Source organism: Rhopalosiphum maidis, chromosome 1 (genome assembly GCF_003676215.2).
Source record: "Rhopalosiphum maidis isolate BTI-1 chromosome 1, ASM367621v3, whole genome shotgun sequence".
Taxonomy (NCBI): domain Eukaryota; kingdom Metazoa; phylum Arthropoda; class Insecta; order Hemiptera; family Aphididae; genus Rhopalosiphum; species Rhopalosiphum maidis.
Genome location: NC_040877.1, coordinates 69,397,186 through 69,412,320, shown reverse-complemented (window position 1 = coordinate 69,412,320; position 15,135 = coordinate 69,397,186). Strand labels below are relative to the sequence as shown.

Genomic DNA, 15,135 nt, shown 5'->3' with positions numbered 1-15,135 from the left:
CTAATACATTAAATCTACTAGGACTACGTCTAATTTTTGAAATATAGCATTAGTTATTTTATTTCTAGTTCATATAAATCGTACAAAAACATCACAAACTGTAAAATAATCAGTCATATGAATCATTTCCAATAAACAAGCAATACATTTTCAAAATACAATTTATAATATAAAATATTTCAATTAAAAAAAAAATATGACATTCGACGGAAACACTGTGTACTATATTTCTCAGTGATTTATTATTTTCACGCAAAATATACTCCAAATATTTGCCGTGTACTCCCAAAAGATTTAAGTGCGAGACACTCGTAAAATCAGATTTATTGATACCAAAATAAAATTTTTACAGACACTCATCCAAAGTACCCCTCTCCCCCTCTTTAAATAACTCTCAAAATTTTACCAAACCGATCGCATTTCGTCTGCCCGTCTAGACGTCGAACATTTATAATAGCAATTTGACGATATAAACTTATACAATAATAACACCAGGATGCGCTGGGTCATCGTTTATAGAAATATTATCTTACACGGAAAACGCTTCTACATCGAACTATCAAAATTAAAAACGGCGATTACTGCAAAAAGACGATACGAGATAAATAGTTATAAATTCATAATTTTTTAAGTACTATATTATCGCTGACATAATTCTTAGTACACAATTATAATAGTGCCTTTTATTAATAAAATCACCACTGCTACATGAAATATTTTTTTATAATGAAAACATAAAGGATGATTTGTTCGAGAACAAATTGACAAGATGTGTAAATATCTATTATATAAAAATCATGTTATTGTTAATTATTTCATATGTGTTTTTATATTATATATTTACTTTAATTTGGAGTAATTTAAATGGTTACAGTATTTTATACAAATATTATTATAGAGTCTATAGAGTCTATAGACTCTATACGACGCAAAAAAAAATAAGACAAAATGAAAACTTACGTGTTAAAAGTATAATTTTCGTTTGAAACTAAACTTTTACTAGGTATTTATTTATTGTTTTAAACAATCATTATGTTAACGCTATGTCTGTGAGACGCAAATAATTCACGTAATATTGTTTTTGATACGTTTAAGCATACAATGACAAGGTACTGTACATGGTTAAACAAAATGAGTGAACTTGAATTTTAAAATGAAAAATATTATGGTAGGTACCTACCTAAGATACATTTATACGTAAATAACGGAATTTTTATCTAGATCCGTTTGATTTACTAAAACTGAGTACAGAGTCTGGTGGTGAATACAAATCGCCTACCAAATCAAGGCACGTGTGAATTTTTTCTGAGAATATTCGATTATATTTGACGGGTTTCAATAAACGCCCTCGAAAGTGAGTATAGGTATTTTATCGGTTAATTGAATTATTTTTGTTCGTAGTAGAGTCAAACAAGCTAAAAAATGCTACAGAAATAAAACGTTTTTTAATTTTTATTATTATTATTATTATTATTAATTTAATTATAATTTTAAAAAATAAATAATTCATATCAATTGAACTATGTCGGTTTCCTCAAGCGGTTTTAGTTAGACCGTATTTCCCGATCTTGGTAATAAAAATAAGCGAAATTCGCAGCGGTGGCCATTCTGCGATTATTCACCCCGTAAATACCGTCGCGTATATTATAAATTATAATAAAACGTTAGCTTGGGTAGTGAATACCGTTGTTAAAACGTTAAAATGCGGTCCAAACTCGTCGCAATTGTATATTTGTGTTATAATAAATCGTATCGGATATTATAATATAATTATATAAATATACATATAATGGATTATAATTTAAAGCAGACACTCGACGGCGGCGGAGAGCGTTTTCAAAAAAAAAAAAAAATTATTTCGCCGTTTACTGCCGGCGCTAAAATGTATAAAAAAGAATAGTAAACACAAGTATACGAGGAAAACCTATCCTCCCGAAAGCACCGAAAGCCTTTTGTCCGTCCCGGGTCGACGACGACAATTTAATCGTGTGTATATACACGCCACCGGCGTTGAATACGACTCCGACGATAATAACAACAGCAACAACAGCAACAATACAATACACGACATTATTGTTATACGAGTTGAATTTACACACGCGCTCCCTTTGCATTTTGAAAGCCAACTCGCGCGTTATTTATATTAAATTTAGAATATTATTGTGTTTTCAAAACTCACGCACCAGTGTATGTGTGAGCGCGCGCTCGACCTACACAGTGTTGCAGCAGATAACCGACACTGCCATATATAAATTACAAGCGAAATAGGATCGGCGGGGTCAGAGTGGCTGAGTAATACAATGTAAATTTTGCGAGGAGGTGCGAAAAACGAGTTTCGGCTTTTATTTTTTCAAACCATTGTGTGTCGTTTGTGCGAGACGCCTGTGTTGCAGCAGGTCTCTCTCCCACACCATATCTTTCTCACCCCATCTCTGCCAGTTATTCTCTCTCGTTTATTATTGTATCCTCTATCTGCGTTAGGCGTGCGTTTATCATAATAATTATTGTGTATGACGATAACGGGTGGTTTTTATATTATATTACAATAACGTGTGTAATTTGTTTCCTGACCACAGGACAATCGGTCCACGGCATTAAACGGGTATATTATTATTCGCACTATCATAATACGATCATTGTTACGACGCAGACCCGAACATCGGATACCGCATACCGGGTTTTGGTTCTGTTGCCGTGCTGCAACGGTCCACTACATTTCTCAATGACCATTTTCTCACATACACCCGATAGCACCGAAAACAAAATAAAAAAACTTTTGAGCAAAATTCTATAATAAATAACAATATTACGAAAAAGGAAAATATTTTATATAAAACGTCCGTACCGTAAAATATTATTGGAAATTTTTTTTGCAGTTTCCGGTGGTCTTCCAATACGCCGTACGTTATTAAAACAACTCGAGAATATCAAATAATGACTTTTTTAGAACACATACAATCTACAGTTGCGCCAGTAACAGGTGGTAACCACAAGGTCTCCAAATTATCAGCTCCTACCGGAAAATTACGTTTAACGAGAACCGACAATACATCGGAGTTTTAATATCATTATTATAATATCGTAAAGTCAAATGCGATTTTGTGTCAGTATCAACCTAACGTAAACATTAATGATAATATTTTTGTCAGAAGTCGATGCACAAACGGACACCGTTAATGAATATGTTCACCGAAAGTATCATAAACAAGCCACAAAACGAATGTAAAATGTGTATATTATTGTTATAACAAACGAAATATTATAATTACACGAGCAAATGGGTTTTATTGACGCCTGCGATTTGCGAGTATCGAATTTAGAACACACTTTACGCGGGTTCGTCGGATATTGTATAATATTATATGATAATATATTATAATTTAATATGACATTATTCGCTATCGGTAGCATATTCACAACAACAACACTATAATAATAATAATAACATTAACAATATGTAACCGTGTGTTACTACCTTTCCGTGACGACACAACATTCGAATTGGACCAAAAATATTGGCATGTTTAATAATATAATATACTTTATAAATGTAAATTTAGTTTTAATTCGGCTACAGACACTGAAAAATAAATTTGTCTATATTTGATTTTTACAGTACCTACTAATCAAATTGCGTTGAATTGTATACATATATATATTAATCATAATCGTTTGTATATTTTCTTTTGACAGCCTTCCCTCTTCCTAGTAAATTGTTGGTGTGAGTACCAATGAATATATCGCATAATTCCAATCATGCATTTACGTTATAGATATTATTGTTTTTAGTGCTGCTACACTTTTTACTTGGTACATAAAAGGTAAAAACCTTGTTATCTGTACATTTTAAATACAAAAAAAGGCACAATAACCTTTAATATACACTGGCATCAGTATAATTTCGAGGCAATAATAATAATAATAATAATAATTGTCGATATTGGTGTGGATTGTCGATTTATCGACACATTATATTTAATAACAACAGTAAGTCACGACGGTAATATCGTTCAAATCATTATATTTAATGTGTTAACTGGCAACGTTCATACGATTTTAACGTTGTGCGTTGGGCAAAACTGTAGATGCAATTCGTATTTTGTAGTAATTATTATAGTTGCGATCATCGTTATTAATATCGTCACGTCTATAAAATTTGTATATCGGTTTAGCACTCGAACTTTATCCACCAAATTGTTATTTTGGCGATTTTTATATTTATTTGTGCGCTACTCCAATACTGGGAATCGATTGTTGAAAATATTGACAGCGTGCCAAAACAAAATATTATTTTCAACCATATTATTATATTGTAGCGGATATTTTTTAGTGTTTTTGGTTGTAAAATATATTATTCTATGTTTTTTGTTTGTTTCGTGTGCTCCATATATTATAATATTAAAATATACAACATTTGTTTTTTCTTTTTTTCTACAAAAAACAAAAAAAAAAAATAAGAAAAAATCAGCCGTCCGTATAACAAACGTACAATAGTATTCAAATATTTTCATATTTGTGAGGTTTGACAAAATATTGATAAAATAAAATGAACATAATACAACTTTAAGGTTATTTTTATTCAAATATTAATGTAGTTCCGTCGAATAAATTGATAAAATAGGTACTCGTACCCAAATCGCAGTATATATATATATTTTAATCATAATACTAGAATACCATTATTGCATAAAAAGTATTTGGTACAACTACATTACATAATTAACATTTCGTAAGAAGATAAATTATATTAAACATAATTTTGAGTATTACGCCACGCCCACTCTACATATTTCACGTAGAAAATCGTTTATTTTTTATTACGTCTATGGAATAATTTAAAATTTTGAGTTACCTATATTGTGTATAATAATAATAATAATAATATACATCGTTTTATTTACGACAATACAGCCTGTATGATTAACGATTTTTATTCTTTCGGAAAATTTGTTATTCGATAACTGTCTCGGCTGTCAGCGGGACGCTTCGCCGTGGTCGCCATCCCGCAAGAGAAATCTTTATTAAAAATATTTTATATACGTTTTATATCTCACCGTTAACCTCCAAAGACACCGCAAACAACAAAGTTGAATTGGTATAATGCATATTGTTATTGCTTATACTTTTACGGTGCTGTCAAATGTTATTCGTAATTTTTTACATCCTCTCTCCATCATGATAATATATCGTCAAGAGTAAACCTTAATCCGTTGTGTGCGAAAATATTATTTGCACGGCCATGTATAGTATCGAACTTAGATGTATTGAAAAATCTGTTGTGCAAACAACAGCGTATATGGATATAATAGTTATTATCGTAATTTAGATTCATATAGTAATATAATTTAAATAATGTCAATATTATTATATTGATTTTATGTATACAAGATACAAACAATCGCTCAGTTGACGTATGGAGTTTATTGTTTCTGTGATATTCAATATCAATAAAAAGCAATGTTTGTATTTGCGTAAAAAATCTACAGACGAGTCTATTGCACTTATAATTTTGAAATTTAACACACAGAGCATGTGCATGTTAAAGCCTATTTGTATTAACGAAAAGCTCATTAAGGGATTTTTTGGAATACGTATAACAATTACATTTTGTTTGTATAAAGTTACGGTTGGTTAAAAAAGGAAAAACAGTTATTATAGTTGGATATAATTTTGAATCTGTACTTTATTTACAGAAAAAAACAACCTGAATTACTGTGTTAAACATCTTTAGATTTAATTTTTTGAGTTTAAAAATAGGTAAACATATACGAGCATTTAATTTTCCATTGACAGCTTCGTGTAGAATTAGCTAGTAGATAATACTGTAGATACTTGTATATTAAAGTACTTTGCCCATAATGTATTTTATGATTTCGTCATTAGATTTTTTTTATATCGCTCTTGTTTCAGACGTGTAAATCAAGATCAAAAATTATAAATCGAACGAGAGAAACGCATACGTTGCGTTTTATGCAGTAATGCATTTTAGCAGTGACGCATACGTAGGTTTCGTTATTGACACTGCACTTGTCTAATATCGCCCACGGCAAACAATACATTATGCAGTATGCAGTATGCACTGTCGCCGATTCGAGTAGTACCTATAAAAGTTTAAGTTATGCAAGAATTGTTTCGAACAACAATCGACCCAGAAAACGATAACGATCTACCGTTAGTAGGAAGTAGCGTGTTGTCCGTGTCTGCTTATACATTGCATTCAACGAGATAAATTTCGTGCCGTCAACTTAAAGTTTAATGTTATTATTCACTGTTCTAATATTATTAAATCTAACGACGCGAAATCAATTATTATTAAATCGAATTTACTATTATTATACTATATCGTATATGTTCGTTAGACGAAAACAGCGTGCATGTGGGCGTGGCGTGTTTTTATCGTTACCGTTTCCTGTTCAGATCGAAGTTTGAAACAATATTTCGTACTGAGATAATATATACCACCGCAAAACGCGATAGAACCTCAACTGCGGTATACAACAATATAATATCATGTAATAATAATAAGAATTTTATGGTGGTATAACTACCAGAGACGCGGTGCACTCGTTCCAGCTCTGATGTATCTCCAAGAGAGAGAATCATAGCATACTTAAATGCCAGAGGAAACCATTATCAGTGAGCTACCGTATAGTGCAAACAACTAACAGGTACAATAAAGTTTTTTTTTGTTTCCGGGATCGCAGTATAAATATTATAAAAATATTTAAACAAATCTATTATACAATTTATATTTTATTATTGCTATTATTATTATTATTTTTTTTTTTTTTTATCAAGAATATTGATCTGTTTTTATGGCTACAAAATATATACCGTTACTATAATTACTTTATGCTGAAAACGTCGAATAATAATTCAAGCATCTAATGTTTTGGAATGTCAACTTTACACGCAATAAATTACGATTTTAAGCACTTGCACTGCACCCGCTAAATTACAATTTTATAATACAATATACAAATAGTGTACATAATATAAAAATTTAGACGTAAACTTATTATACGTACCAATACCAAATAGTTTGCTATACTAATACATTATCATAAATTTGAAAGAAAAACTATGATCGACTTAATTATTAAAATAGTTTTAAAATCAAGGTATATAACTTTGAAGTAGTTATCGCTGTAGTAGATAGACATGAGTTTAAATTCATACTGCACGAATACCAGTGATAGTATTGAAAAAAAGTGACAGTTCACCAAAAAAAATTCGATATACCATTTATTTTATAAAATTATAAATCATAAGTTAAAACTAATGTATTTTTTGCAAGCCGATATCAATTAAGTTAATTATTCAAATCATTCGTTTGAACGTTAACATAAATATATAAAAATAAAAACATAAAGTTTTCATCAAGATAATTTATAACGCAATCGTTGGCCATTGAAATAATCACTCCGTTCAGTTAGTAATAGGTAAAAGCACCATTATATTAATTAATGTAATAGTAGTCAAGCCAGAATGGAAAGAGAGCCGAAGAAGGATGTATTTTTTCTCTATATAATAATAAACGATTCGAAGATTATACTTAATACGAGTGGTGTGGCTCTTTTTTTCGTCCCGTAATAAAAATGGCAATTATAGCTGTACTTTCGTGTTAAGTACGATGAAAAAAAAGCGATTATTTTGCAAGGATTACAACGATATCTCCAAAGCACAGACTCTCCTACCGGACAAAAACTACCTATGTAAAATATATATAAATACACAATGATATCGTTATGTGACAGTGTCCAGAGTATATAATAATTATCGTATAATGCTATTGTGCAGTTCTCGGAAACGTCTGCCGCACATGCAAAAATAACGGAAAAAATAAATAACTTGGTTTTTAGCTTTGTTCATAGTAAAAAATATTAATCACAATAATAAATAACCCTAGCTGTTGCTATATAATCGGTTACATTAAATCGTTACGATATCAAAAAATTAGTTTAAAAATATGTCTTTAGTTTGAGAATTTATAGTATTAGGTGCACGAAAAGAAATAAAATGATACTCTTAGTAACAATATAATGCATGAAAAGTTTGTTCTAAAAATGTCTATCTTCCGTATATCATCGTATTCTTTAATAATTACATGAATGATTAAAAATACAAAATTGTGTAACGGTAATTTCGTAATATGATGGAACAGGAAAGAGATACTATTACAATCAAATAATTTATCGACAAATTTAGAAGTGAAAAATATATAAATCCATAATCAATTAAAAGGAATAGAAAAATAATTTTAACAAGATACGATGTTAGCAAATCAATTAACACCTTTTAATTAAATTTCAATGATTCAAAGTGTTTAATATTTCATGAATGGTTCAAACGTTATTCGTACACATTGCTTTATCATAAGTACGTGATAATAATAATATTACATAAATATTTTGCTGCAGTTAAAATCAATGGAAATATTGTCGAAATCATACGACGACAACAATAATACATAATACGAATTCCCCCGAGGGAAAACCGATAAATTCACTGTGGCAGTCAGACTATCGTTAAGCACTGAATTTATATGTTTTTTCATGAAACTATATAATATATACAAATACGATACTACGTTTATTTTATACTGACGTTTTGTTTTTCAGAAAAAGTGTAATATTCTTTACCGATTTAACTAGATGTCCGCGTGTGTGCGAGGATAATCTAGCGTTTTTCGCGGTCTCTGGCGGAATAAATGCGCATGATAATAATTAATGATACATTTACAGTAACGTATGATATGGGAACCAATTGATCACCGTGTGCGTACATGCAGAAGGTAAATCGCGATTATGTGTGTACATTAACTCGGCATGCAAGTAAGTTGCCGTATCCAAGTGCGAAAGGAAGTATGAATGAGCCTACTTAGCTTGTAAGCGTATCATTTAGTGTGAGTTTACACACTAACATTGTGCATTTTTCGATTCTGTATGCATTTAATAGGCTAGTTATCATACTCAGCAGTCAGCATGTCGTATGTTTTTATTATGTCATAATAACATTATCACTATCACACGGAGTCATAATAATATAATTCAAAAGATAAATACCCACGACTATAAATGAGATTTTTTTATATTTTATAGAATAATGAATTGTGTATAGGTACGGCTATTGTTTAATTCCCGAGCACATGACCTCAAAAGCTATCCAAACGTCACGAATCGATGTTATTAAAATATTATTGGGTGTCCGTCACTGGTGCAGCGTTACGACGGTGGGAAGCGCTGTAAATTTTTACGGATTAACGCAGCCTGTATACGTGTCATCAGGTTAAATATTATTTCCATGCGAATGACTGCAATCAGTCGCGTGTTGGCAGGGCGCAGTGTTGACTCGTACCTTGAGTAGTCACGTATGTCGTATTAAAGGATTGTGCAAAACGTAGTTTTAACGACTTTCGTCGACGTATACTATATTGTTATACAAAACCGTACAATAATTGTCTATGGAGAGGGAATAAATGCTACGATGTCATTATTAAGACAATCTTTGTAACGATTTTACCTGGACACGATAACTGGAATGAATGTAAAAGGGAGAGGGGCGATGAACAAGCCAATCGAGAAACACAACTACAACGTCCTAAAAACTGATATAATAATTAAGATGTATAGACGAACATAAAATTAATAGGTATAAAATAAACCAATATAAAAAACCGTGATATTGGCAAAAAAACAAGGGTCTAATTCCAACGACGATCAATAAATAATATGTTAGGTAGAAAAAAAATAATTACTATCTATGTTTAAGACATAAGAACAAAAAGTGTAAATTAATGACAAACGACTTTTGCAATTAAAACTGGAAATAGATAAAAAAAAAAAATAACTATTAACAATCTGTGTTAATCGATCATTGGGTGGCAATTGATAATGTTGGATAATCGAGCGTCGTCGTTCCTAAATCAATCACGTTATATTCCGTATTCGACGGGTGGAACAAGACATGCGACATCATATAGAACTGCAGAGTTATAGCCACAACCGGATAAAACTGTGACCGAGTTATTGATTACAATGAGACTTTTTGTTTTTTTTTTTTTTTTATATACTATAACAAAAATAATATCATTATCACCTAGGACACGCAGAAACCAAAGTACTTAATAACGCGCTCGAATATTTGTTACTCTGATCGTCGTCGCGGGGCGTTTAAGCGTGTTAACATTTTTAGGTGTAAATAATAATAATAAAATATCATTGCCAAATTCAACAGCGACATCATCGCTGTGCGTATGTACCGTATTTATTGTCGACTCTATACAATAACTATACACTAGTGATTGTTACTGCAGACGATATGCAATGTACTAATGAGTATTTCCTGTTATTCTTCAAAATATTATAAAGCCTCGTTACGATATATACTGATCCGGAGAATTTCACATCATAATCGTTTTGTAGTTTATAAAAGGGTAAGGTAAATATGAGGTATTTTTTTAAAAGCGTTTTGATCACAAGATAATCAACTCGTTACCGAAGAAACCGAATTATAACCTATATGACACGTGACTCTGTAATAATATTTCGAGACATGTCTACATTTGAGAATGTACCTTCATCAATATATTTCAGTGGTTGAAACCAAAAATATTTTCTATTTTAATTTTATTTTTAAACATTAGTATTGATTTTTTATGATTTTAAATTTTTGTTTCGATTACTGGTATTGATTTTTTCCTATGTTTATTTAGTTTTCACTACTTATTTTGATTTTTAATGGTTCTTACCGGTAATTAAAACTTGTATTGTATACTGTTTTCAAGCCATAAATTATACTAGATTGTCAGACAAAAATAATTATAATCATAATGACTACACTTATTTTACACGATTTTCGGTATCGTATACGTTTGCAATTTATTCCAAGAATATTGTGACAATAATAATGCATTGGTGAATAAAGTCAAATACGGCACTCCGAGTATGCAATTTTGTTACATCAGCCCTCGAAATATAGTACACTTTTCTCCTCTATGACAAACCTGGCCTATGATTTCGATTTAAATTTAATATTATTATTATTTTATTAGTCAAACTTCCATAACAGTACTATAGTACTGTCGAATTTACTAGTTTATAATTTGTCAAATTTGCATATAATTCAGAAAATTGGTTTAGATTAGTTTTTACGAATAAAAAAATTTATTTTTAAATTCTTTTAATAATGTACAATTTAATAATAATATTATCATGTTTATCCTTTTCAAAATTGTTATTAAGTATATAAATTTGAATGTTTTTTTTTTTTTTGAATATGTTCTACCTATTCTTAAAATATTATTATTAACTTAGTTAAAAAAAAAATGACCAAATATATATTTATTTTATAATTACATAATTCACATAAATTTAGTTTTACCTATCAATTTACTGAGCTTACAATGCTATGGTTAAATTACACCATAAACACAGAAATTACTTATATTACTAAATATATAGTCTATAGTGTCGGTAGTGGATATAGTTGGTACCTATGTCTTATATACTCATTTAATATGTATAAATAGTCACTTAAAACTTTGTTTTTAAAGAAATCTATATCATTCGATTCATAATATTATATAAATATTTTTAACATTTTGTATTTACTAAAATATTGCATTAGCATATTTGTATAGAATAGTCTCGAGTAATAAATTAATATATTTATTTTTTTTTTTTTTTATAAGTGTAAAATAATTAATTAAAATAAAACGTTTGAGTTTACACTCGTTTTTATATTTTATTTCCTGTATAGAAAAAGAGGAGATTAGATGATTTTAAGAACTTTAAAATTATTATTATGCCATATTAAGGCATATTTATATATATTTTATATACCCATTTTCTCCCCCTATAATTTTAATTATATATTTTAAAGTATTTTTAGTTATTCTAATTGCATATTCTCATGCATATTTCAAAAATATTTTGAACTCCATAATAATTATTTATTTATAAAAAAAAAAATTAGCTGCATATTTTATAGCATTGCTTGGTAAATTTAATTGCATATTTTAAATATTTTAAGTACAATAATAAGTGTACTGAACCAAAGTTGTTGTTAGCATATATTTTTAACGTAAGTTGGTCGAAGGGCCGTGATATTTTAGAATATACAAGTCCCTAAACCTAATAAAGGATTGCGAACCCACGAACAGCTTGACAAACACGCCAAACTATAATAACTACCGACAAACATATAAAGGTTTCAACAACCGTCCGACGAAACCATTTCAAGCGGCAGTCGATAATCCAACCGAGAGACTAAACACAAACTGGCAAATATACCACGTACGAATATAGACACGGTTTTTCTATACCGGTCAACGAACGCCAACGTCCAAATGTAAATATCGCTGTGAGCAATCGTTTTCTGTTGTAAATTATCGCACGGGTCGTGGAATTTATTTCGATTAAATATAAACATATACCTACGATATTTCCGTGTGGATATTTCTCTATCTGGACCATTCTGTATCGTCCTTATACATTATGCTATAGTTAAGTGGTTACCTATCGATAAGAAAGATTATAGCCTCAACAGTTGTTTCAACGGATAATGGTTTATGTAAATATTTTAGGTATGTCATATTATAATGAATGCATCGGTATCTCATATTGCAGCAGTATATTTCAACACGTGAATTAATATTATTATTTTCCAATTTGCTATGGAAACTCATTAATTTTAATATTTTTTTTCCTTATACAACTCATATTATAACCATATTACTAAATAACATTATGGTAGCAGGTGGGAGAGGAAATATTTTTTCTAACATAATATTTTACGAACAGTTCTTACCTTTGTGTTTAGACATGGTGACGGACTCCAGAGGCTTGTAGAGTTTCACCGACGTGGGGTCGGTGAACGGTGGCGGAGATTCGGTACCAGATCTGGAACTGCTGCACTCATCGTCCTCTAGCTCGTCCTTGACCGTCTGGTTTTGTTGCTGGTGTATAAATAATATTTGTTGTTGTTGTTGCTGCTGTGGTTGTTGGTGCTGCTGTTGTTGGTGAAACATCAGTTTTGGTCCCAATTTCTTCACCGCGTAGTATCGGGGCATGGTAACGGAGTTGAATCGTCGTCAGAGTAAAGTGAGAAAAAAATTCTCGTCTTATATATAATATAAATATATAAAATAAAAAACAGATCTAGACTGAATTGAGCACTAATCGATTATCGCTCTGCAGATACTGTCTGTACTGATTATAATATTAATGTATACCGTACACTATAATAGATTACCTATACCTAATACATATACCTATTATTGCTTTTCGTTCGTTCGGGAAAAAAAATTCAATTCTAACGTTCTGTTATCACTATAATATTGCTAATTATCATTATTATTGCCGTAATAGATACAGTAGTCGCGTTTTTGTGTATGCCTGTTCGGCGCTTTCGCAGATCCGTCCGGGAAGCCGACAAACGATTACCTACACAGGTAAATATTGCTTATCGCTCAGATTGAGCTTGTCGTTCAGACTGCAACAGAAGTCTCTTCGGGGCGATGGACTTTTATTGGCCAATCATGTCTGTTTCAACTCGTTCGGCGGACGACGTGAGGAGTACAATTCGATGGTAAATACCACTGTCTCGTCCACCGGTCGCACAACCGCGACGTTGTCGAACCTGAAACACAACGTGTAAATCGTACGATATAAGCACGGTTCACGTATGATAATTACGATCTCAGATGATCGTATAAAATTATATATATATATTATTTAATATTTATATTTATACTAAGATACTAGATAATAATACAAGTGCACTTAAAAAATATAAAATATAAAATGCGCCGCACAAGGAATATGCCGATTTTACTTTATTTTTGACATGGCTTATGAGCGCTATTACTAATACAGATAAACATGATTAACTCTTTTTTTGTTTAGACAAAAAAATCATCAAATAACAAATTGTTCGACAAACAGTTCAATAGTTCCTTATCGCATTGTTTATGATATTATCAGTTAGGTACTCTATTTAAATATAGTACCACATATCCAACGTTATCAAACCGAGAAAATAAAATACAATATTCTTCCCCAAATAAATTTTTATATTCTGACAAACATCACGTGTTTAAGATGTTTTTTTCGTGGGGAGGGATACCCCTCATTTTAACTTTTTGCTATTTTTCGCAGTCGTACCGTTTTTTTTTCTTTCGTCCACATACAAGTATACGTATACAATATAATAAATGAGCTTGATACTATATATTATATCAATCTGTGTCGAAAGTTTTACAGCGGTTGCGATTGTAGCTGGTTCTTTGAAAAAAAAGTTTAATTTCGTTTGGACGAATCGTGGAGTAATATTATTATATCTCGATATACTCGCAGGACCTGTAGCTACAATTTGAAACGTGTGTTTTTATTTTGATATGTACACGTTTCGACATTTATTATATCAGTTATACATTATTATATTGCAGCGATTTTATAAAATATGTTTTTCAAATCTTTGTATAATTTTATTTGAACAATATTGTGGATTTCAAATAGGTACGCAATTCATGTATTTTTTTCACGTATATTAAAACTATGAAAATATGATTGATTTGTCAAAATAATTGAGACAAGAAACTTCCCGAGAACAAAAATTATGCTATTTTTCAATATTATTTTTTGAAAGTTACGACGCATGTCCCGAGTAATACAGTACTCATCACGTCACAGATTTAAATTTCATTGCCACCAACCATTACGAATCGATCTATATAATATAAAAGTACGATCAATACATTCAACAATTTAACAGTTTTTGAAAATCATTTAAATAATTATTTAAATACTTTTTTTATATAAGTATTTCAAAAATGTTTTAAATATTTTCTTAGACATATTCATACTTGAAAATACAGTACTTTAATATAATTACTTTTCAAAATTCAAAATAATTATTTTTTACTATTAAGATTGTTTTTTCATAATCATTGTAATATTATTTTATTCATAGTTAAAATAAAATATTGAACATTTTTTATTTCATTAACAATAATGTATTGTTTAATTTTGGTATAAAATTATTTCAGGATATTCTAATATATCCCAATACGTTTTTTTTTTTTTTTATTTTCGTTTAAAGTAAAATTTGAAATAGGTAGTACTAAATTCAAGT

General features: G+C 30.1%; 1 protein-coding gene across 1 annotated transcript in view; it reads right to left on the bottom strand.

Annotated features, from left to right (window-relative positions):
* LOC113548797 (transcriptional repressor scratch 2) overlaps positions 1-15,135 on the bottom strand; it is a 46,972-nt gene that overhangs the window by 22,240 nt on the left and 9,597 nt on the right. Inside the window, exon 2 of the mRNA XM_026949867.1 lies at positions 12,811-13,641. Coding sequence (XP_026805668.1) covers positions 12,811-13,072 — 262 coding nt within the window. The 5' untranslated portion in view covers positions 13,073-13,641. The remainder of the gene's footprint in view (positions 1-12,810; positions 13,642-15,135) is intronic.